Source organism: Epithele typhae (assembly GCF_022376455.1).
Source record: "Epithele typhae strain CBS 203.58 chromosome Unknown BXZ73scaffold_20, whole genome shotgun sequence".
NCBI classification, from domain to species: domain Eukaryota; kingdom Fungi; phylum Basidiomycota; class Agaricomycetes; order Polyporales; family Epitheliaceae; genus Epithele; species Epithele typhae.
In genome coordinates this window covers 327,363-350,898 of record NW_025954211.1, presented here as the reverse complement: position 1 = coordinate 350,898, position 23,536 = coordinate 327,363, and the positions used below count along the sequence as shown (strand labels likewise).

At 57.4% G+C, this 23,536-nt stretch overlaps 6 protein-coding genes across 6 annotated transcripts; 2 read left to right on the top strand and 4 right to left on the bottom strand.

The window, feature by feature from the left end:
• Window positions 1-285: 285 nt before the first annotated feature.
• BXZ73DRAFT_46036 (uncharacterized protein) lies at window positions 286-1,534 on the bottom strand (the record flags this gene model as incomplete). The annotated part of the gene is made up of 5 exons (XM_048019615.1): window positions 286-504; window positions 555-883; window positions 940-1,033; window positions 1,088-1,368; window positions 1,429-1,534. 5 exons carry the CDS (start codon window positions 1,532-1,534, stop codon window positions 286-288), a joined length of 1,029 nt encoding a protein of 342 aa, XP_047878506.1.
• Window positions 1,535-2,325: 791 nt separating this feature from the next.
• BXZ73DRAFT_77140 (uncharacterized protein) lies at window positions 2,326-4,298 on the bottom strand (the record flags this gene model as incomplete). Its single annotated transcript, XM_048022601.1, has 5 exons — window positions 2,326-2,538; window positions 2,706-2,801; window positions 2,985-3,426; window positions 3,524-3,794; window positions 3,914-4,298. The coding sequence occupies 5 exons, from the start codon at window positions 4,296-4,298 to the stop codon at window positions 2,326-2,328; spliced, it is 1,407 nt and encodes a 468-aa protein (XP_047878505.1).
• A 348-nt stretch (window positions 4,299-4,646) lies between these two features.
• On the top strand, window positions 4,647-8,176 carry BXZ73DRAFT_77139 (uncharacterized protein; the record flags this gene model as incomplete). The annotated part of the gene is made up of 7 exons (XM_048022600.1): window positions 4,647-5,690; window positions 5,844-5,874; window positions 5,895-5,948; window positions 6,127-7,283; window positions 7,529-7,545; window positions 7,936-8,059; window positions 8,096-8,176. 7 exons carry the CDS (start codon window positions 4,647-4,649, stop codon window positions 8,174-8,176), a joined length of 2,508 nt encoding a protein of 835 aa, XP_047878504.1.
• A 5,614-nt stretch (window positions 8,177-13,790) lies between these two features.
• Window positions 13,791-14,131, bottom strand: BXZ73DRAFT_77137 (uncharacterized protein; the record flags this gene model as incomplete). Its single annotated transcript, XM_048022599.1, has 2 exons — window positions 13,791-13,912; window positions 13,951-14,131. 2 exons carry the CDS (start codon window positions 14,129-14,131, stop codon window positions 13,791-13,793), a joined length of 303 nt encoding a protein of 100 aa, XP_047878503.1.
• Window positions 14,132-17,697: 3,566 nt separating this feature from the next.
• On the bottom strand, window positions 17,698-21,637 carry BXZ73DRAFT_77136 (uncharacterized protein; the record flags this gene model as incomplete). Its single annotated transcript, XM_048022598.1, has 16 exons — window positions 17,698-17,898; window positions 18,016-18,273; window positions 18,307-18,464; window positions 18,590-18,734; window positions 18,813-18,861; window positions 18,890-19,313; window positions 19,441-19,683; window positions 19,716-19,819; window positions 19,861-19,996; window positions 20,161-20,337; window positions 20,398-20,628; window positions 20,670-20,684; window positions 20,755-20,931; window positions 20,979-21,207; window positions 21,259-21,447; window positions 21,503-21,637. The coding sequence occupies 16 exons, from the start codon at window positions 21,635-21,637 to the stop codon at window positions 17,698-17,700; spliced, it is 2,871 nt and encodes a 956-aa protein (XP_047878502.1).
• A 378-nt stretch (window positions 21,638-22,015) lies between these two features.
• BXZ73DRAFT_100883 (uncharacterized protein) lies at window positions 22,016-23,064 on the top strand (the record flags this gene model as incomplete). Its single annotated transcript, XM_048014712.1, has 7 exons — window positions 22,016-22,067; window positions 22,124-22,164; window positions 22,236-22,411; window positions 22,476-22,554; window positions 22,617-22,766; window positions 22,832-22,882; window positions 22,939-23,064. 7 exons carry the CDS (start codon window positions 22,016-22,018, stop codon window positions 23,062-23,064), a joined length of 675 nt encoding a protein of 224 aa, XP_047878501.1.
• Window positions 23,065-23,536: the final 472 nt, after the last annotated feature.

Below are 23,536 nucleotides of genomic sequence, written 5' to 3'. Positions count from 1 at the left end.
GCTTGTTCCCTGTTTATCATTCGCCCGTATGGACTAGGGGGTTGCCCGACAGTACTACAAGTCGATAGATCCAATCCAATCTACTGGCCGCTCGGGCCGGGGCCCAGCGGCGTCATGCACTCGGTACAATAGAGCGAACGGGTCGCGGTCTCGCGGAGCGGGGGAGGAGAGGTGGGCGACCGCAGGCACGGAGGGGAAGACAAGGTCTAACGGCAAGGTACAAGATGCACTGATTATAGAACAACAAGCCGTACGATACAACACACAAGGACATCGAAAGCTGCGCTACGAATACTCCACCTTCGACTCAGCGAGGAAGTCATCGCCGACAGACACGGCGATTATCCCAGTCGAGAACACGCCGGGGTCGGACGGCGTAGCTTCCGGTTTGGCGCGAGCCACATCTCCTGCCTGGAACGTGGACTGTGTCTGTGTCTCCATCTTCTCCTTTGTCCACGCCGTCCCGTCCGCGACACGATAGATGATGAGGCACGTCGCGATTTGCTGCCCAGCTGTCAGTGCTCGAACAAGAGCGGTCGTCGCGGTCGACGCACCTGAGCGGCGGACGCGGCTCCGAGCCAGACCTGGTTGACCGGCGAGTCGAGCGCGTACGAAACAAGGAACGCAATCGCGAACGCGGAGTAGAGCGCCGCGGACTCGACCACGATCGTCGCGAGCGAAAGGTACTGGTGGGCGTGCTGTGGCGGGAGGTGGGCGAGGTGCGTCCGGCGGAGTGCGAGCAGGCGACCGGTGATGAGCGCGGTGAGGATGACGTTCGTGCTGAGCGAGATGGTGTAGTATGCGGTGCCGTATGCCAGTGGCGTCTTGCTGTATAGCGAGAGGCCGGGGTGGCTCGACTGCAACGTCCAGAGCGTGCCCATGACTGCATGGGTGGGGCTGTAAGTAGAGATGCCGCGGTAGGAAGTGGGCGAGGCGCACCAAAGGACGCGACAAGCAGAATGCAGGGCAAGAACGTGACCGCATATGCTTGCATACGCCCTGACGACGTCCAAATGATCCAGCAACGCCACAGCTGGGATTGGCGATAAGCGACATCTCCGCATGCAGCGGCCTTCAGAATACTCACAACGATGACGTCGCACATGAACGTCATGATAAAGAAGGCAGTGTAGAAGATAACGTTGATAGCGAGGTACTGAGTGTCGAGGAAGTACTGCCATGGGCCGCCGGGGTAGTTCCTGTTCTCGACGTAGATGACCTGGACGGTGCGCGCCTGATCGATCACGAAAACCGTGTCGATCGCGAAGAGGAGTACAAGGTAGCCGAGGAGAAACATCGTCTTCCTCCCACGGGATCGGTGCTTCCAGAGGTACATCGTGCACGAGGACCAGATGAATAGTTGAATGCCTGCCGCAGCCTGTCAGAACTAGTAGACAAGAGACTGGCAGCGGATTTGAAGTGACAAACCATAACCGACGCCGCACACTAGGTCGCTGGCGAGGAAGAACCGCTCGAGATTGATGGTGTCCTCGTCTTCGTCGGGGCCGTAGTATACGCCGGGAACGGGAGCCATGCTGGTCGATGAGGAAGGTATCGCGCGACGACGTCTTCCTGCGAATGCAGAAGGATGAATGAACAGGAATCCAGAGACAAGGCTTAAGTACTCGCCCTCGCGGAGTCTTGTGCCGTCGCACATGCACAGTCTTGTGGTCGCGATCCACAGGAGCCGTCTCCCGCATCTGTGAACGTTCGGACATAATCAACACCGCTGTCATCGTTGGGGTTGCAACTTGCGATGGCTCGGCTCCGGCTCGGCTCGGCTCGGTCCCGGGCAGCTCCGAGCGAGCCAGAAATGATCCAATAGGGTCAGGGTCCGAGCCGCTGGAGCCGCGAAGAACCGTCGTCTTCCATTAGCGCTGGGAGCGACACAAAGATTTTTGTTTTATGACGCAGCCGTGAAGCAGGAGTACCGTAGAACTGCGTTTTATGCACCTCCATGAGGTGTCGAAAGTTTTGATATTGCTAAGAGGGCGATCAGACGAGGTTGACCAAACACCCATGTGCTTATACAAGCGCCGGTCGCCTGTGCGCGTGTGGCCAGGTCCTAACGTTAACTTTAAGCCCGCATGAGACTCGAGAGTCCGCGATTATCCGTCGCGTCACGAGCTGTGTGGTTCGGAGTCTTAGTGGGTCCGGCTCAGTGAGGCACCAGATCGGGCCGGCCAAAATCCCGGGCCGACACGGCTCAACCGCGGGTTGACGTTGAAACTTGAGTCGCGGATCCACACGCAGAAACGGTACTTGCGCGCTCCATTTGTACATAGCCGTACTACCTAGACCCTGCTAATGTACGTAGTTGCGTGCCTAATCGGAGTCTGTTGTATCAGACACGGACTCGGGGGTGTACAAGTCGGGCAGGGAATCGCCGTCCGAGTCGTGTCCGTAGGTACCAATGACAGTGTGAGCAAACCCGTCGGTACTGTCCTGCCCCGCACCGGCCCAGAAGACCCCCGCGGTGTGCTCTGTCGTGCCGGGTGACGGCCGTCGCCCGGGCGTACGCAAGCGCCCAGCGAGTGGCTCGAGTCGAACGGGCGAGGTTTGGCGGCGATTGCGAGCATCGTTCGGCGTCGACGGGCGCGCGTGCATCCGGTACCATCAAGTGGGCGCGTGTGGTCCTGGCAGCACAGGATCGAATTTGCCGTTAGCCCGGTACGCTTGCAGTGCGCGGCCACGATCAGACTCACTGCATCGAAACGTCGACTACCGCAAGTGGTGCTCTGCGAGAACGAATGTTCTCTCTGGGACCCGTGGAGCGCGCGCGTATTCTGCGCATTCCCCGCCTGCACGGGATGTGAACGTGTGGTCGTGGGCTAGGGAAGTCCGGGCCCCCGCCTCGGACACGGCGCAGAAGCGGCCACATTCATCTGGCGCGTTCTTGTGCGAACAAGGCCCGCCAATGGCGGTTTCCACTGGGGGTGACAGGGCACGGTTAGCGCGGAGAGCGGACGCCGGTAGGCACAGACGTGGTACAATGAAGGGGCACGGAAGGTGTGAGAATTGGGAGAGGGGAACGGTGACTTGAACGGACGGATGTCGAGCAGGGCGGCGAGAAGGTGGGCAGCGTCGATACCGATGGATGATGGAATGAAGTCAGCCGGGGGCGTGGTTACTGCAAAGCCGGCGAAATCAGGTGCGGGCGGGCGGGCGGGCCTGTTCCTGTGTAAGTCAGCGAGGTCTGTTTTGTCGTGGCGATTCCAGGCGCGAACGACGTGTTGTAGGAGCGGGCAGGAACGGGCGCGGTACAATGGTAGGGGGGACGGCAGCTCGCCCCGGCGCAAGACGCCCGCGGTCGTGTTGCTCGTCGACGCGTACAGACCATCCGGTGAGTGTGGGTGGCCGAGTGCTGATCCGATGTCCGATGAAGTGGGATCCACGTGCGGGGCGAGAACACGATATGTTTGATTTCTGTCGCAAAAGGGGCGAGGGAACGGCTGGAGAAGGGGCTTCACCGGCGGTCGGAGGTGTGGACAGCACGAGGGACGGGCGCAGCGGAAGCACGTACGAGGGAGTGGCTGCGAAACTCTGTCGTCTACCGCCGCTCCCGGCCTTTACAAGATGACGGGCATTGGGCGTAGCGATGCGGAGGGAGCCACGGTACGTCGGACGCCGGATCTCTTGGTGCGTGTGGCCGATGGTGGGTGTTCGTTGACAGAGCGTAAATGGGGACTGGAGATCGGGCGAGCAAGTGTGGTTGAGTGGGTATATGCGTGGAGGGCGGAGGGGACCGCCAAAGAGGCGTGCATGAACGGGACGGCGGTGTATGTTGGGCGAGCCTGTTGAGAGGTGCGGGTACGCCGGCGCGTTGTGGCGCGCAGTCAGTCAAAGCGATCTGGAGACCGGGCGAGGTGCTGTTGGAGCGCGCGCGCGCGGAGAGCAAAGCGCAGAAACTCACGGGTGGGACGACCAAAGAGATGTGCATCGGGGCGGCGATGGTCGTTGGAGCTCGAGCTCAGCGGATTGCGTGCGGCGAGGTGTTGAGAGGCGCCGGGACGGTGTGGATGCGGGTCGACCGCAGTGCGCCCTGCAGCGCTGGTACGCTGCCAATGGCACGGTCTGCCGACCGTGGTCCGTTCAGAGCGGGTGGGCCCGCGCCAAGGTGAGAGGAGGCGAGAGACGTGCGCCGTGCGGGATGGCGCAGTCTGCAGTCTGCAGTCTGCATTATGTAACGCGGCTGCGGCGCCCGCTGCGCGCCAGTGCGCGCCCCCCGCACCCTCGGCGCTCGATCGCGTTTGCCTCCTCCCGTTTCCTGACCTCCCAGATGGTTGGACGCAGGTCATCTGTCTTGACTTGTAATGAAGGTAACGAGTGTACTCGGAGACTCGCGGTGACCCCACATAACCCAGGCCCGAATCAGGCTGACAGTTCCCGGGGATTTAAACGCAACATCGATGAATCGCCGGCAAGAGAGGGAAAACGCGATCGAGAACAGTTCCGCCGGATAGATCATCCCTGGTGGATTATGTCCGCAAAGCGTGCTTGGGGCGAATTCGAGGGAAATGTCGTGAGTGACAGTGACATCAGACCGTCACCTAGTCACCACTGAATCATACAAGTTCTCGACAGGCCTCTTTCTACCCTCGCTTACCATAGGGGCGACACCCCGCTCTCATCCTTTACGGTCTCTCATGACGTTCCTCGACATTCTCCGCTGGATCCTATCTGCTAGTAACAAATCCGGTCCCGTCTTGCCTGTTTTGCTTTCCGGGTGCAAGAACATTTATAATACGCTCTTCTGGCGGCTCCACGAACTCATGAACGGGCTTATCGACCACACGATCTCAGTAGACGACGTCCGGTCCCCTGAGCCACTCTACTCCTGCATCATCACACAGCTGGACCACATCCTGGACCCACACGACGGAGACCCTCGCGAGTACATCGTCGCCCGCGTCGCTCTACCCCACTCCAACACCCCCGACGCACCCCCTCCCTCCGAACCGGCCACCCCGCGCCACATCGGGCTCGTCAAGCTCGAGCGCTGCTGGGAGGGCCACATCCCCGTCGAGGAGTACGACAAATGCGGCGTCTCGAAAAACAGGTCCCGGAACGTCCTGGGTCGAGCGCACGACGCCGCCAACGTCTACGGGCCATCGATGAACCCGGTGACGGGGCGCCGCCGGACGGTCCTGCGCTCCTACGGCGCCCCTCTGCCGCTCGTCCGTCTCGTCGTCGCCGCGTGCGCGCTGCGCCGGCTGCACGTCGAGGCCTGCGGGGACACGCACGCGCACGCGTGGTTCGCGCGTGCGCTCTGGGAGCGGCTCGTGCCCGCCGGCAGCGCGGACGTCGTGCACCCGTCGGACTGGCGCAGCCGCCTCGCAGGCAGGATCGCAGGATCGCCCGAGCCGCCGAAGTTCGACGACGTTCTGGAGGGGGCGGAGGCGGAGGCGTGTCGGGCGATCGAAGACGGCGCGCTCGCCGCGTTCGCGGCCGCGCGGGCGAAGATAGCGGAGTGCCTTTCCCCTGAGGGCGAGTGGGTCTCCCCCGAGGATCAAGCAAAGACGGTCGAGGATATCTCGGATGCGGTGGACGCGGCCGTGTGGGGGGACTTTCGCGACTTGAGCGAGAGGAAAGACCCATTGATGGCGTTGGCGAACGCGGAGGCGGAACGTCGTCTCCAGGCGAACATCGCGCGCAGGAAGGAGCTTGCCGCTTTGCCCGGAGAGGGACAGGTGAGTGCTTCACTTCAAAGGATGGGGTGCGCATTGGTTCTGACTCGCGTCGTAATCGCCCAGTGAACGCAGTGCTTCCGCCATGTTAAATGCCGCGATCCATAGCGTGCACGTGTTCTATGACCTTCGCCGCGCGCACTCAAAGCCTTGTAGGCTTGCGCACGATATACTACCTGTGTACTCTGTACGTCAACGTGAATGTAGCCTTAAAGCCCGAAATGCGCACGCTTGCGTACATTCCGCTTCAGATGGATCCAGGTCTTTTCTGAATGAGATGGCGAGTGTAATTCCTTTGAGCCATCATCGGGGGCCGCGCCTTCGAACGTTCGAATTTCTTCGGCGCGCGGCGAACACACGAAATCAACCGCGCCATGCGAATTCTCGACGGACCCCTTTCTATCCATCCTCCAAACATTCAATTGCTCGCTCACCATAGGGGCGACTCTCCTTCCATACATCTCACCACCTACACCGACCACCGCTCTCATCCTTTTACGGTCTCTCATGACGTTCCTCGACACTCTCCGCGAGGGACTCCGCTACCACGCTGCGTTCTACTGGTGGATCTTATCTGCTAACAAATCCGACCCCGTCTTGCCTGTTTGGATTTCCGGTTGCAAGAAGGGTGAAACGCACTTCTGGGGGCTCCACGAACTCATGAACAGTCTCATCGACCGCACGATCTCGGTAGACGACGTTCGGTCTCCTGCACCACTCTACTCCTGCATCGTCACCCAGCTGGACCACATCCTGGACCCAAACCACGGAGACCCTCGCGAGTACATCGTCGCCCACGTCGCTCTACCCCACCCCAAAACCCCCGACGCACCCCCTCCGTCCGAGCCCGGGGCCCCCCCGCTTCCCATCGGGCTCGTCAAGTTCGAGCGCTGCTGGAAGCACCACATCCCCGTCGAGCAGTACGACAAATGCGGCTGCTCGAGAAGCGTGTCCCGGCACATGTCATGCCGAGCGCACGACGCGGCCAGCGTCTACGGGCCGTTCCTGGACCCTTTGACGGGGCGCCGCCGGACGATCCTGCGCTCCTGCCGCGCCCCCCCGGTGACGCTCGTCCGTCTCGTCGTCGCTGCGTGCGCGCTGCGCCGGCTGCACGTCGAGGCCTGTGGGGACACGCACGCGCACGCGTGGTTCGCGCGCGCGCTCTGGGAGCGGCTCGTGTCCCCTAGCAGCGCGGACGTCGCGTACCCGCCGGATTGGCGTACGTGGCTCGCAGGCCGGCTCGGAGGATTGCTCGCGGCGTCCGAGCCGCCGAAGTTCGATGCCGTTTTGGAGGGGGCGGAGGCGGAGGCGTGCCGGGCAATCGAAGACGGCGCACTCGGCGAGTTCGCGGTCGCGCGGGCGAAGATCGCGGAGCGCCTCTCCGCTGAGGGCGAGTGGGCCTCCCCCGGGGATCAGGCGCAGGCGGTCGAGGATATCTCGGACGCGGTGGACGCGGCCGTGTGGGGGGACTTTCGCGACCTAGACGAGAGGAAAGCCCTGGCACTGTTGGCAAAGGCGTGCGCGGAGGCGAGCGCAACTGCAAGCAGGAAGCTTAAGCTTGAGGAACTTGCCGCTTTGCCCCGGGGAGAGGGACAGGTGAGCGCTTCACTTCAAAGGATGGAGTGTGCATGGGTTCTGACTCGCGCCGTAATCGCCCAGTGATCATGAACGATCGTCCTAAACACCGCAATTCATCATGTAGCGTATATGAACCCGTATTCAAAACCTCGTAGGCATGCAATTTACTACCTGTGTGCTCTGTACGTCAACTTGAATGTAACCTTGAAGCCCCAAATGCGCACGCCCGTCGCCTGCACACACTCCGCTTCACATGGATCCAGGTGTCTTCTGACAGCTGGTAACAAAACGATAGAGGCCTCCGCTTCCTGCACGTACGGCTTCCCGCGAACGATGTTCCTCCGCTCCGTTCCCGCCAGGAGTCGGTGGAGGAGTGCTGGGAGGTCTAGGACGAGGCCGTGCGTGAACTTGCGGCCGTGCGGTTGTTCTTCTCCCCTGAGAAGGGTAAGGTGGTGGCGGACGTTATGGAGGCGTCGGACAGATGTGTCTTGGCGGGGGCGGGAAGCGGTCTCGAATAAGAGGCCGCAGAGCCGCCGCCGCCGCCGCCTTCACTATCCTCCTTCTCTGGGTGGAGTGTCGGAAGAGGGGAGGACCGGAACTTGTTGCCAAGTTGGCATGAGCGGAGTGAGTCCGTTTGCACATTTGCACTGCATGGACCATGTAAATATAGGGATATGAGAGGGTCCACTGCGACCGGATCCAGCTACAGAGTTTCCGCAGCACGTACGAAAGCGAACGCTGACCGGACGTTCCGCGTTTTCGGATATGTCGCGAAAAAACCGAGCACGTTCCTTGTACGAAGATGTCAGCGATGGATGTAGATGGCTTAGATTACCAACGAGGTCATGATGGAGGGTGTAGGCAGCTATGAATTTGACTATTCGTACATGATGCCGACGCCGGGTGGCTAGGAAACGCAGGGTTCGGGTGACCTGGAAATAATAAACGGGGAACGGGTCCGGGAGGGATACATGTCCATCTGGACCATGAGGTGCACGTTGGTTTATGGACATGAAAGACGAGGAACAACATCACAGAATTCTCCTTGAAATTGGCCCCCTTGCAAGCGCCTTTAGAATAGCGCTTGTCGGGACAAGCATACACGCGTCTTGGGGAGCGCTGGGAACAGGCACATAAGTTGGCCTCTATGCGAGATAGTGGTGAGAAAGTTGCAAATAGATGCAAACTGGGATCGCTTCCGAACACGATTGCGCTCATTGCAACTATCTTGCAGGTCTATTCCGACTTTCCCCCAACCTTCCTCTAAGACACTCACCACCAATGATGTCACTTCTGCCCTCAAACGACTTGTTGAACGACTGCACGTGATGTTTGAACTCTAATTATGACACCGGGGGCATTTTCCGATGAGACAAGCCGTTTCCTTGATGACTCATATAGAATGCCTCGCGGATGCGCCATCTGGACTCATTTTGAATGTCTCTCCTCGTATCATGGGAAGCTCGAGCTCTGATTGGCTAGCAATCAATGATACAAGGATGTCCCTCAAGATGAGTTTGTGCGGTACATCAATGGGACAATCTATATGAACAAAGCATGAAGCTGCGTGTTTCATCTGGCAATGCCCCCGGTGTGAACTAGCCAGCATCAAGCCACCCATTCAAGCCGCCCGGCGCCCAGCCTTCCTTAACTTGCAGGCACTTCATGCTATCCTTCAAGCTTCAATGCTTCACCCTTTGACCCGCTTCATCATCGCCAGTTGCTTGATGAACTCTGAGTAAGGCAAGGGACCGACTGTAAGCACACGAAGAGGAGCGATCCTCAGTCAGTGATAGAACGACTATATTGAGGGCATAAGTAGTACCTGTAAGCACACGAAGAGGAGCGACTACAGATACAGTAAGCATATGTGTAAGGAGCGCATAGAAGTGTAGGTACTTACTCCTCAGTCAGTGATAGAACGACTGAAGTAAGGCTGTATGCAGGTCTACCTGCGGGTGATCTGGATCTGTACCTGCAGGTACACGTGACAGACAGACATGGATCTGGATCTGGAATGATCCGGAACTGCCAGGGACCCGGAACTGTACGATCCGGACCCGTGACCTGCAGGTACACCCGCGAAATGACCTGCAGGCCATATATACCTGCGGATCCAGGTACTTACAGACCTGTGATCTGCAGGTAGACCTGCTATTTGACCTGCAGGTCGCATATTCTACCTGCAGATCCAGGTAGTGAAGTTGTTAGAACACACAGTAATGTGAGTGCAGACGACGTGAAAGCGCTGTATGATGTGAGTGGGGAGCACGCGCGTGCAGACAACGCACCAGCGGTGGGACATGAAGACGCATTGGCAGACAACACATGTGCGGACAACACACGTCGACGGTCGCGCGAGGGCACAAAGATGCGCCACGGACAAGTCATTGATGCGAGTGGGGAGGACGCGTGTGTGGGCAGCGGATGACGCGCGTCGCGCGAAGTCACACCACAGAGTCTGGGAAAATTTGATGCAGGATGCGAGAGTGGCGCGGAGGGGAGGACGTGTGTGCGGATGATGCTGCGAGGACGCGAAGACACACCACGGCCCACGGATAATGTTGATGTGAGAGTGGCGGTGAAGGCGGAGAGGACACGAGCAGGGAGCACACACAGCAGGACGACACAGGCTCCTGAGGACGTTGTATGACATGTGCATTACTATCCTAGTACACATTCAATCAGCATTACCCTTGGCCGCACGATGCGCGCGTGCAGCCTTCTTGTCCTTCAAGAAATCCACCATTTCGGTCTCGGGAACCAATCCAGGGATTTGGGCCCAGGAGCCAAGGATCGTGTTGGCGCGAACTGAGTCGTTGCCCATGGAGTGACGGAGCCGTGAGACGGTGAGGCGGCCGCGCGAGAACGCCCGCTCAGCATCCGTAGAGGTAGCTGTGGGGATTAAGGGCAAGGTTGCATGTCAGATCGAAGCATGGCCAGAGAGGGGTGAATGAGATACCTGGGATGGAGAGATAATCGACGGCCATGCGCGCGAGGTGCACATCCTCGGTGCCGTTCGCGAGGGCCGCATTCCAATACGCAAGAGCGTCGTCGGCGTTCAGGATCGGGCTTGAGTCAAGCCAGGCCTGAAGCGCGTCCACATCAGGCTTGTTGTGTGACGCGCTTTGGGAGCTAATGTTAGCGAAGAGCTGTAGGCAACTCATTCAGTGGGTGGATCTTCATACATGTGGTGGATAACGTACCGCTAGGCTCTCCTCGCGAGCTTGATTAACCGCAGCGGAGGAAGACTTGCCCTTCTGCTTGCGTGTGCTGCTGGCGCTCGAATCCTCGGTCGCTGGAGGGTTGTTTGGGGAGGGCTTGTAGTACTTGATCCAGACCTCTGTGATGACGCGTCGAGCCTCCGCGACCCAGTCATTGTCCCACTCAGCATCGTCGAAATACTTCATTTTGTATGCGGGGCTGAGCACTGCAAGTATCACCGATGTAAGTCCTTCGGAGGCAACTGTACAGACGAGCGGGGAAGAATGTACTCATGGCAATCCGGTATAGTGGTGTGTCATCTGTCTTGCTGTAGTACTTGTCGAGTATTCCGCGCGCAAGGGCAGCGCTCTGTCGGATCGCGGGGTGGACATCCTCGCAGACTGCGTAGCGGTCGACGTGCGAGGTGAGCCTATCCATGTACGGGATTACCTCATGCAGGAGCGCCTTGCTGCTCGAGGACACCTCAAGCGTGGCAACGAGGAAAGGCTGTAACGTGAGAATGTCAAAATGAGTGTTGCACACTTGTGCGAGGGGTTAGATAAATGTTTGCTTACATCCATGAACCGGTGGAGCTGCTCAATAAGCGACCAGTCTTCGTCTTCGAGCTTGAAACGAAGAAGGCGGATACCGCCTGGCCGGTTGAACTGCCGCATGACACAAACCTTGCCAAGAACTTCTTTCATCTCGAGGGCGCGCTTGAGAACACCGATGATCGAGTTCCATCGGGTCTTGACGAGACGGACAAGGACAATGGCGCTAATTCCGTGCGCCTCTGCGAGCCGGTGGAGCTCTTCGCGGACGGCGGGGTTGTGCCAGACTTTCTGCGAGAGCTGCAAGACCTGAGCAACAGTGTCAGCCCACGGATCGCCTTACAATCGCACTCAAGATCTCACCTTGTGCAGTGCGTCGACGGCCTCCTTGATCTCCTCCAGAGTAGCGGAGCTGTTCGACTTCTCGAGCATGTCGATGAGCTCTGCATCGGCGTGCTCACGATCCGCATCTTCGATGTCGTCGTCCTCTGCCTCATCCTCAGAGACGTCTGAGGCATTGGAGTCAGAATCCGGCCCGTCCTGAGCCTTGTTCTTGCGCGAGCGAGGTTTTTGAAAGGGTTTTAACGCAGCCTGGGCGGTACAGTGTCAGATTGAGCTATGAATTATCTCCTAGATCGTACATGTAACCTTACAGACAAGATTCAGGGATATGCCCAAAACAACGGACTTGCCCAAACCCAAGACGTAACTCCGGGTGGCTCTCCCGCAGGGCGCGCATCATGGCCGTGTTGACCTCTGCGTTGTCGGAAGTCAGAGCCAAGACCTATAACAAGACATATCAGCTGGATACGAAAAGGTGCGTGTTGTGCACTCAGCACAGTGGTGTACCTTTTCCAGGATGCCGAAGCGACGGAGAACGTCAGTGAGCATCTCGCCAAGATAGCTTGCTGTGTGGGCCTTCACTAATCTGCGTAGGAGCATCATTTCAGTTACGTGCACGAACAAGACTGAAAGGGAACTTACTTTGCGAAATCCAGAGTGATATGTTTGATCTCACTCGGTGGCAGTGCTGTAGCCCGTCGGTAACGCCCATACGAGGTGCCCGCGTTGCCGTCGGTAACGGCCATACGAGCTCGTACGAGCTCCGGTAATGTAGCCGTCGGTAACGGTCGTACGAGATGTGGGGGGCAGGTAGTTCCCCTTGATAGCTTAGTGCTTTTCCAACTCTCCTACATACCCTAGTACATTTAATTGGTACAACAACAATGAAAACGATATTCTACAGCCCCTGGGAAGCCAATACCGGGCTGATACAGCAGGGGACGCCGGCTCCGGTAGTGGCACGTCCCACTGCGTACATTGCGCCCTACTGCACCGTACGTTTCGGTAATGCGTTCGCTACGTTCCCCTGGGTCGTACGAGCTCGGAACACTGGTTTTTATCCCCGTGCGTGCTGTGGTTGGCCGGGGCATTGAAAACACTGCCCAGACTCGTACGAGCCTGTAGCCGTCTGTCACGGTCGTACGAGGCACCTCCGGTGTGCACCCGGAATATTGCGGTAATGGATTCGGCAGATGCGCGTTCGTACCGAACTGCAGCGCACTCAATTTCGTTGCGATGCGTGCCATGGTTGGCCTGGGGTAACAAAAACGCTGCCCAGGCTCGTACGAGCCTGTAGCCGTCTGTCACGGTCGTACGAGGCACCTCCGGTGTGCACCCGGAATATTGCGGTAATGGATTCGCATATGCGCGCGAGTGTACTGAACGCAGCGCACACAATTCCATTGCCGTGTGTGTTGTGGTTACAGAGGGAGAGTCAGAACAGTGCTCAGGCTCGTACGAGCCTGTACCCTGTCTCAGACGTCGTACGAGTACCTCCGAGAGAGCGGACACCCGGAAATCTCGGCAATGCATGGCGTGCATTGCCGAAGGTTACCGGAACAGGTGCACTTTGTTTCGTCGCTTTGCACACTGTAGTTAAGGCAGGAGAGTCGAAACAGTGTGCAGGCTCGTACGAGCCTGTACCCTGTGTGAGACGGTCGTACGAGTTGTCCCCAGTGGACCTCATTTTTTTGGTAATGCTTTCGGTAGATGGCACGGATACTGAGAATAGCGAACTTGATTTCATTGCTGTACAAGCCGTAGTATGAAGATATTGTCGAAACAGTGTGCAGACTCGTACGAGCTGTACCCCGTCTGGAACGGTCGTACAGGTGCTCCTGGTGGGTATCAAAAATTTCCGGTAATGCATGCAATGCATTGCCGGAGATCACTGGAACACAGCGCACTTTGTTTTATTGCTGTGCGTGGCATGGTTAAGGTGGCGGAATTGAAACACTACAGAAGCTCGTACGAGCTTGTACCCTGTTTGAGACGGTCGTACGAGTTGTCCCCTGGTGAACTCGTTTTTTTCGGTAATGCGTTCGGTAGATGCGCACGGGTGTGCCGAGAATAGCGCACTTGATTTTAGTGCTGTATATGCTCTGGTTGTGGCAGCGGAGTTCAAACAGTGCAAACACTTGTACAAGGTGTCCTCCAGTAAACACCCACTTTTTCCGGCAGTGCATTCATTACCGAGATTCCGGCAGTCCCTCCATTACCGAGTGTTTGGTCATCTGTGTGTATTACCACTCTCACAACCGAGGTTTTGACCACCTGTGCATATTACCGCTCTCACTGCCGAGTTTTTGATTGCCTGTATTCATTACCGAGTTTTTTGCACCCATTGCCGAGTTTTTGATCACCGGTATCAATCAGCAGTCCTCATTACCGAGTTTTTGACTGCCTGAATCCATCACCGAGTTTTTGGTCACCTCCGGACTTCAATGCCGAGTTTTTGACCACCGGTATCCATTGCTCGTCCTTCCGACTCCTCATTACCGAGTTTTTGGACACCTCCAGCCTTCAATGCCGAGTTTTTATTACTGAGGTCTGTAATCCCGGTGCTCACTGCCAGTGCTCTTGCTGACCTCTGGCCTTCAATGCCGAGGTTTGAATACCGAGATTGGTAATCCCGGTGCTCACTGTTGGTCCTCCGGCCTTCAATACCGAGTTTTTGTTACCGAGGTCGGCAATTGTGCTACCAGTGGTGCTCACTGTCTCAAACAGCGAGCTCACTGTCAGACACAGTGAGCTCAACATGTTACCCATCTCTGTATCTGTCCCTCATGTTTTTGGAATGCACCTCTGCATCACATCTGAATGTATTGCAGCACATTACAGCATATTTATATGAGTTGGTCTGCCTGTACTGAACACCTTCTACCTGAGAAGTCACCCTTCACAGCAGCATGTGTAGATGTTATTTCACCTCGCTGTTTTTTGGATCAGGGAGGAGCATGCAAGAGCTGTGGGTTTGCAAATTTGGAGGGCAGTAGCTGCAAAAGTGAGAGAACAGTGTGGTATGATATTTTAAAATGACATACCACACACAGAAATGGGATGGGAGTGTATCACATTCCGAACACCTGGATATATTCATAGACGATATTATGAATGCAATGCAGAAGAGAGCGCACAGAAATCAGGATTTCCGGTGAAGATACAAGATATGTGTGGAAAGTGGAAGTTCTGAGAAAACACGACATGCATAAGTTCATGTGCAGACATGATATCAACATGCTGTTTGCTGCATCACAATTGGGTACTATTGGGGTGCTCAGATCGGAATTTCCAAGCTTATCGGTGATGAGATGTATATGGGGCATCATATGTCATTATTTCATGACATACATTATCCTGACACAGCATATGCTCCGATTAGAATGCGAAAACATGGAATAGAACAGGGTAGAACATAGCTATCCAACGCAGAAGAGACCTTGAAAAACGGTTGAGAATCAGTGGAGATGTGCAAGGTGAGCCAGAAGTGTGGTTTATGCTGAATGTGCTCTGACCTCGCTTTCCACTACAACCACACTTCTGGCTCACCTTGCACATCTCCACTGATTCTCAACCGTTTTTCAAGGTCTCTTCTGCGTTGGATAGCTATGTTCTACCCTGTTCTATTCCATGTTTTCGCATTCTAATCGGAGCATATGCTGTGTCAGGATAATGTATGTCATGAAATAATGACATATGATGCCCCATATACATCTCATCACCGATAAGCTTGGAAATTCCGATCTGAGCACCCCAATAGTACCCAATTGTGATGCAGCAAACAGCATGTTGATATCATGTCTGCACATGAACTTATGCATGTCGTGTTTTCTCAGAACTTCCACTTTCCACACATATCTTGTATCTTCACCGGAAATCCTGATTTCTGTGCGCTCTCTTCTGCATTGCATTCATAATATCGTCTATGAATATATCCAGGTGTTCGGAATGTGATACACTCCCATCCCATTTCTGTGTGTGGTATGTCATTTTAAAATATCATACCACACTGTTCTCTCACTTTTGCAGCTACTGCCCTCCAAATTTGCAAACCCACAGCTCTTGCATGCTCCTCCCTGATCCAAAAAACAGCGAGGTGAAATAACATCTACACATGCTGCTGTGAAGGGTGACTTCTCAGGTAGAAGGTGTTCAGTACAGGCAGACCAACTCATATAAATATGCTGTAATGTGCTGCAATACATTCAGATGTGATGCAGAGGTGCATTCCAAAAACATGAGGGACAGATACAGAGATGGGTAACATGTTGAGCTCACTGTGTCTGACAGTGAGCTCGCTGTTTGAGACAGTGAGCACCACTGGTAGCACAATTGCCGACCTCGGTAACAAAAACTCGGTATTGAAGGCCGGAGGACCAACAGTGAGCACCGGGATTACCAATCTCGGTATTCAAACCTCGGCATTGAAGGCCAGAGGTCAGCAAGAGCACTGGCAGTGAGCACCGGGATTACAGACCTCAGTAATAAAAACTCGGCATTGAAGGCTGGAGGTGTCCAAAAACTCGGTAATGAGGAGTCGGAAGGACGAGCAATGGATACCGGTGGTCAAAAACTCGGCATTGAAGTCCGGAGGTGACCAAAAACTCGGTGATGGATTCAGGCAGTCAAAAACTCGGTAATGAGGACTGCTGATTGATACCGGTGATCAAAAACTCGGCAATGGGTGCAAAAAACTCGGTAATGAATACAGGCAATCAAAAACTCGGCAGTGAGAGCGGTAATATGCACAGGTGGTCAAAACCTCGGTTGTGAGAGTGGTAATACACACAGATGACCAAACACTCGGTAATGGAGGGACTGCCGGAATCTCGGTAATGAATGCACTGCCGGAAAAAGTGGGTGTTTACTGGAGGACACCTTGTACAAGTGTTTGCACTGTTTGAACTCCGCTGCCACAACCAGAGCATATACAGCACTAAAATCAAGTGCGCTATTCTCGGCACACCCGTGCGCATCTACCGAACCCATTACCGAAAAAAACCATGTTCACCAGGGGACAACTCGTACGACCGTCTCAAACAGGGTACAAGCTCGTACGAGCTTCTGTAGTGTTTCAATTCCGCCACCTTAACCATGCCACGCACAGCAATAAAACAAAGTGCGCTGTGTTCCAGTGATCTCCGGCAATGCATTGCATGCATTACCGGAAATTTTTGATACCCACCAGGAGCACCTTGTACGACCGTTCCAGACGGGGTACAGACTCGTACGAGTCTGCACACTGTTTCGACAATACCTCCTTAACTACACCAGGTACAGCAATGAAATTGAGTTCGGTATTCTCAGCTTATCCGTGCGCATCTACCGAAAGCATCAACAAAAAAAACGAGGTTCACCAGGGAACAACTCGTACGACCGTCTCACACAGGGTACAGGCTCGTACGAGCCTGCACACTGTTTCGACTCTCCTGCCTTAAATACAGTGTGCAAAGCGACGAAACAAAGTGCACCGTGTTCCGGTAACCTTCGGCAATGCACGCCATGCATTGCCGAGATTTCCGGGTGTCCGCTCTCTCGGAGGTACTCGTACGACTGTCTGAGACAGGGTACAGGCTCGTACGAGCCTGAGCACTGTTCTGACTCTCCCTCTGTAACCACAACACACACGGCAATGGAATTGTGCGCGCTGCGTTCAGTACGGTTTTGCGCACCTGTAGAATCCATTATCGCAATATTCCGGGTGCCCACCGGAGGTGCCTCGTACGACCGTGACAGACGGCTACAGGCTCGTACGAGCCTAGGCAGCGTTTTTGTTACCCCAGGCCAACCATGGCACGCATCGCAACGAAATTGAGTGCGCTGCGTTCAGTGCACTCGCGCGCATCTGCCGAATCCATTACCGCAATATTCCGGGTGCACACCGCAGGTGCCTCGTACGACCGTGACAGATGGCTACAGGCTCGTACGAGTCTGGGCAGTGTTTTCAATGCCCCGCGCCAACCACAGCACGCACGGGGATAAAAACGAGTGTTCCGAGCTCGTACGACCCAGGGGAACGTAGCGAACGCATTACCGAAACGTACGGTGCAGTAGGGCACAATGTACGCAGTGGGACGTGCCACTACCGGAACCAGCATCCCCTGCTATATCAGCCCGGTATTGGCTTCCCTGGGGCTGCGGGATGTTCTTGCGCGTATGTAGCACACTAGAGGACCTCAAAGCACGCAAACGACAGCCAGAATGATACATTTGGCATTGTATATTACTTCTCCACCACTGCTCGTACGACCGTTACCGACAGCTACACTACCGGAGCTCGTACGACCGTTACCGACGGTCTACACGACCGGAGCTCGTACGAGCTCGTATGGCCGTTACCGACGGCAACATGACGGGGTCGTACCGCCGTTACCGACGGCTACAGAGGGGGAAGGGGGTCGGAGACGCGCCTCGGTGGGCGGCAAGGACGCGTGGCTGTGATGCACGCCACGCATCCCTCCCGCAGTCCTTGCTCCCTCCCCCGCCTCCTCCTCCTCCTGCTCCGCCCCCACCACCGTCCAGGCAGACGATAGCGACTATACAGTCGTCCTTCGTCTGCTATTGGACTCCGGTGTCACCTGGTGACACCGTTCAACTCCCCTCCTCCTCCTCCCTCCTCCTCAACCTCGACCTCCATGCCGTCCTTCACCCACCTTGCCGGCCGCATCCGCACCGCACGAGGACGTCCATCCGGACGTCCTCAGCATGGAGATTAGAATTAGGGGGTTGCGGGGATGTACCGCGGCCCTTGTTTTGGTGAGTCCCCCGCTCCACCCTCCTGCATTCCCAACGCCCACCTCTCCTCTCCGGCTTCGTACATCCGGCCTGCCGCCGGCCTTGACCTCGATCTCCGCATCCGCCTGGCCCACCTCGCCGCTGCCCTCCTCCCCGTTGCCCACCTCCGCGCTGTTCTCTGCCCGCCTTCACGCCGCCCGTCTGCACACCTCAGGTGCCCGCGCCCGCACACCCTCCTCCGCCTCCCTCACCCGGGGCCCACCTCCTCCACGCGCGTCGGCCACCTCTGCGTCATTACCCACCTCCGAGCAGCAGTGAATCGCTAGGAACACCTGTTGTGAGTACTTATCGGCAGGTGCAGATGCACCTGTCGTAAGTGCCTAAAACAATGGAGGCACAGGAGTCGAACCCGCACCCACACCGTGAATCCATAGTGATGTATGCCACTACACTATAGGTCCGTATTTACCTAGCTATGTTTTTAAATTATACCACCTTTGGTATACGGCGCGGACGCGTGGTGCGCATCAACGGGCCCGTTGATGCGCGCCACGCGTCCTTCGCTGTTGCTGTCCTCACTCGCTTCCTCCTGCTCCTGCTCCTCTCCTCCACCCTCGCTACCCCTAGCCTCCCCGCTCTGTCCAGGCAGACGATAGCGACCATATGGTCGACTGTCGTCTGCTATTGGACTCCGGTGTCACCAGGTGACACCGACCTTCCCTCCTCCAACCTCCCTCGACCTCAACCTCAACCTCGATCCCGCCCTATACCGACCTTCCCGACCGCACTCACAACAAAAAACACTGCACAAGGACGTCCATACGATGGAGATCGGAATATGGGGGCCGCGGCGATGTGCCGCGGCACTTGTTTTTTGGTGAGTCCTCCGCTCCGTCCTCTTGCACTCCCGATGCCCACCCATGCCCCCTGCCTACGACAGGCCGAGGACGTCCACACTGACGTCCTCCTCCGCGCCGCTCTCCTCCCCCCGCATCGCCCGCCCTCGCCTTCCGCCTCTGCGTCGCCCGCATCGCGTCACCCTCCTCCGCCACGTCCTGGCCCTCCTCCACCTCCGCGTCCTCCGCCCACGTCACCGTCCTCATCCTGCTCGTCCTCCCCTTCCCCATCATCCTCCTTTGCCCGGCGCCCACTTCACCCTCCTCCGCCCGCGTGCGGCCCTCCACCTCCTCCCGTGAGCCCTCCGTGTCGCCCACGTCTACGTCGCCCATCTTCTCCATCTCGTCCCGGCCCTCCACCTCCTCCTACCAGCCCTCCGCATCGCCCTCCGCCGCCGCCGTGTCCACCGCCTCCGCCTCCGCGTCCCTGCCCTCTGTGTCACCCACCATCGCCCGCGTCGCCCTCCGCCTCCTCCGTCTCGCTCGCCTCCGCGCGTGTCGCACGCCTCCGCCTGCGTCGTCCTCCGCGCCGCCAGCGTCCCCGCGCGTCGCCCTCCGCCTTGTTTACCTCGTCCCGGCCCTCCGCCTTGCCCTCCTTCGCATCCACGCCACCCTCTGCATCGTCCCAGCTCTCCGCCTCGCCCGTCTCCGACTCGCCGCCTCCGCATCGCTCGCCTCCGCGCCCCCCTCCTGCGTGCTGCGCGCGCCTCGTGCGCCTTCACCAGCGTCCCCCTCCTTCGTCCGCGGCGCCCTCCTCCGCGTCCACGGCGCCTTCTTCCGCCTCCAACCGCCGTGCCGCGCTACCTCCATGTTGTAGTAGAATATACTAAATATATTTCATCTCTCATAATAAACTAGTACGCCTACGAAGGACGGCGGGGAGTCGGGACGATGAGCACGGGTGGGCGCCCATATGAGGTGCGTGTGCGCGCCTGGGGAAGTGGCGTGATGGGGGTGGATATAGCAACGGGGTGGTACCTGAGATCAACAGATGCATCTGCACCTGCCGACAGGCTATGGGAACAGATGCACCTGACGATTCACTACTGTAGCACCTCCATGTCGCCCGCGTCCGTGTACCTGCCGCCCGCATCTGCGCGCGTCGCTAGGCTCCCCCCCGCCTCTGCGTCCGCCCTCCTCCGTGTCCTCCTCCTCCGCGTTGCCCACCTCCTCCGGCCCGTCCGCCCCCGCGTCGTCCACCCCGGCGCGCGCTGCCCACCTCATCGCCCGCCTCTGCCCGCCTCACTCGCACTCTTCCGCCCACTCTGACCTCCTCTGCCTCCGCCTCCTCCCGCGAGCCCTCCGCGTCACCCTCCTCCGCCCACCTCCTCCGCCCACGCGGCCCTCCTCAGTGTCGTCCCAGCCCACGTCATGTCCTCCACTGACGTCACCTCCCCCGCCCACGTCGTCCTTCCACTCGCATCGCCCGCCCTCGCTGCTCTGCGCCTCCTCCCCCTTCGCATTGCCCGCGTTGCCCACCACCTGCTCCGCCTCGTCTTGGCCCCCCCCGCGAGCCCTCCGCGTCGCCCTCCTCCGCCTCGCTTGCCTTTGCGTCGCCCGCCTCCGCGTCTCCCGCGTTCACGTCGCCCATGTCGCCCTCCTCCTCCTCTGCGTTGTCCCCGCCTCTACGTCTGCCTCCGTGTTGTCGCGGGGCGTGGTATTACTTACTAGTGCACCTATGTAGTAGTTTACTAATAAATATATTTTTATCACTAATCATATAAAAGATGTGGTGTGAAACAAATAGGGAGGCGAGCTCACTGTCGGAGACAGCGAGCTCAGGTGGCAGCGCCTGAGGCGCCGGTGTCCGGACATCTCGGGACAGTGTCGCACCCAGGGGTGCGCGAGCGCGCTTGGGGAGGGCGGTGTCGAGCGCGACCGGGCCGGCCGGCACCAGATGCATCCGCACCTGCTGATAGGCTGTCACAACAGATGCACCTGGCGAATCATCACTGTAGGTTTGACATTGCACGTGTGTTGTCAACCAGATCGCTCTTTCTTAACAGCGCGATAGCCCTCCTCCTCCTCCATCTCCTTCAATAGCTGCCTTTTCTTTGCCTCCACAAACAGCTCCTTCCGATGCTCATCTTGGTGTTGCAAAGCCTCCGCATCAGGCTTACGCCATGAATGTTTGCAACCTGGGGGCAGGCCTTGAGATCGAGGCGGCGTGTCGGGGCGATCCTCATTGAACTTATGCAGAGAAGGGGGAGTGCTCTGGCATCCCGATGAGCCACTGTGCCCAGAAACCATGGGTATAGTACTCACAAAAGGACGTATTCTCTCTGAAGGCAGTCTCTTTGAAGACAGTGTTGACATCTCAGTGTCAGTCTCCGAGAGATCCTCGGCGGCATGGAAGGAGGCGTCCGCCACAGAAGGTTCCTTCTCTGTCTCCTTTGCGCTGATCTGCAGAAGGGGAGCCTCAAGAGGACCTGGGGAGAGGTCAATAAGCACTGTCTATGGAGATGTGTGGGGTTAGCTCCAAAAATGTGCACACTCTTGCGACACTCACAACTGATTTGCCAGAGTCATGCGCTATTTCAACAGCGACGCATATGCCAGTTCCGTCTGCAGAAGACACCACGTGATATTGGGGCAGGAGAGGCCCAGAAGCCACGGATACAGTAGTGTTTTGGAACAACGCCATTGGTGGGGAATTGGGATGAGAGAGATGACAAAGATGTATACTGCACTAGCACTGCACACTCAAGCTTTTAAAGACTGCAAAAGGTGGCATCGATCAATTCACACGTGACCTCGTTGGACCCAATCATTGAGCGCTGATCGGTTGGAGGTGTTTTTCACTGCTCCAGCTTGGGACGGGTCATTTCCGCCCACAGGCGCTTCCCCAATCAGACGGCGGTGAATATCACCTGCGTCACGTGTTAAACCAGAGTGGGTCTAAATCACCTTCAAACGCCTACTGCCATGAAAACAACCACTCTGCCGGTGATCCTCGGGAAACACCTGGACCGAGGGTGCTTTTTTACCCACATTCTTTCTCACAGTGAGTGTAGTCTTCAACATGTCTCCCTCACCCTCCAACATCGTCTTCGAGCGAGTCGAGGCTCCGACAGGTATGGATGCACGTCGTTGGCTTCAAGTATCACTCGCTGATGCAGACGTTTCGCAGAGACGCTTGCACAAGACGCGGTGGACATCATGGTTCCCCTCGTGAATGATGGCCGGTACTGCCTTTTTATGCCGATGTTCCTCCATTCTCACTCGTTGCATTTGCAGAGAAGATATTCTGCGCGCTCATCAGAGGCGACCTAACGCGCCTCCCCAGCCTCGTCAAGCTGTTGATACGCCCCATCACCCTCGTCGCCGGCGTCGGCCATATCTACATCGCCCGCGATGAGTCCGGCACGCTCGTGGGCTTCTTGCTGTTCACTCTTCCGGGGCAGCTCGTGATGTCGACGTGCGTCCGCTCTCATGCTCGCCCGCGCTCGATCGCTCACCTGATTCGTGCTCTCGCGCATCAGCGAAGAGCAGCGTCAGATGGGCATGTACGAATACGTCGCCGATCTGCCGGAAGATGCCAAGGAATACTTCCTACAGGCCGTACGTTCCTGAGTCGTCAAGGTCGTCGCATCGGCGAGGCATCTCACTCTCTACCCTCGCAGAACACGGTAGACCTGCCGAAGCTCAACGATGAGATTTTCGGGACCAAAGAGACCGAGCGCAGCACGTACTGGTGCAACTTTGCCATGATCCGCGCGGACTACCAGAGAAAGGGTCTCGCGACGCGCATGTTCCAAATGGTGTTCGAAGAGGTGAGCGTTGTTCCCATGTCCTCCAGTGCCGTTTGGAGCGCGCTGACGTCCGTGATCACGTACAGGCAGCCAACAGAGGAGCCAACGTTGGGCTCACCGCGACGAAGGCCTCAAACGTAAGCCGCGCGCGTGTTTTCACGGTCGCGCGCCTGGACTGAATCCGTCAACCCAGGTCGAAGTCTACGAGAAGATAGGGTTCACCTTCCGCGGTGATAGGACCCTCCATTCTCCATGGTGCGACTGGGGCATTTGGGGCATGTTCAAGGACCCGAAGGCCGAGGCAGTGGTTGAGGCTTGAGCGCGTCATCACTGTGTGCAGAACATAGTATTAGTATCCGTGTAGTGTTATCCATGCGCAAAGTGCAGTTGAGCATCCTACGATCTGCCTCGGCATCTTGTTGGTCTCCGCGAGTGCCTTGTTAGGCCGATCGCGACCCCTGGGTTTAGTGCACGACCACGCGGGAGTCTGGCTGTCGACTACCCTGTGCAGGCGGAAACTTGAAGCCGCGAACGCGCGGGGTCGACGACCGCATCAACCGGCCACGTGGCCGATGCGCCCGCCGCCGATCCCTGCGATCAATTTTCGGAGTGCGGTTGCGCTCCGCCATCCTCGTCCACCCCGGTCTGCTGCCGCCAACGTTGCCTGATCATACGCTCGCTCTCGACAGCCAGCAGCGTTCTCCAATCTCCGTCCCGCACCCTCACCCGAGTGTGCTGCCGCAAGATGAAGTTCCTTCGACGGGTGCTGTCAGTTAGTGGAGAGAGCGAGC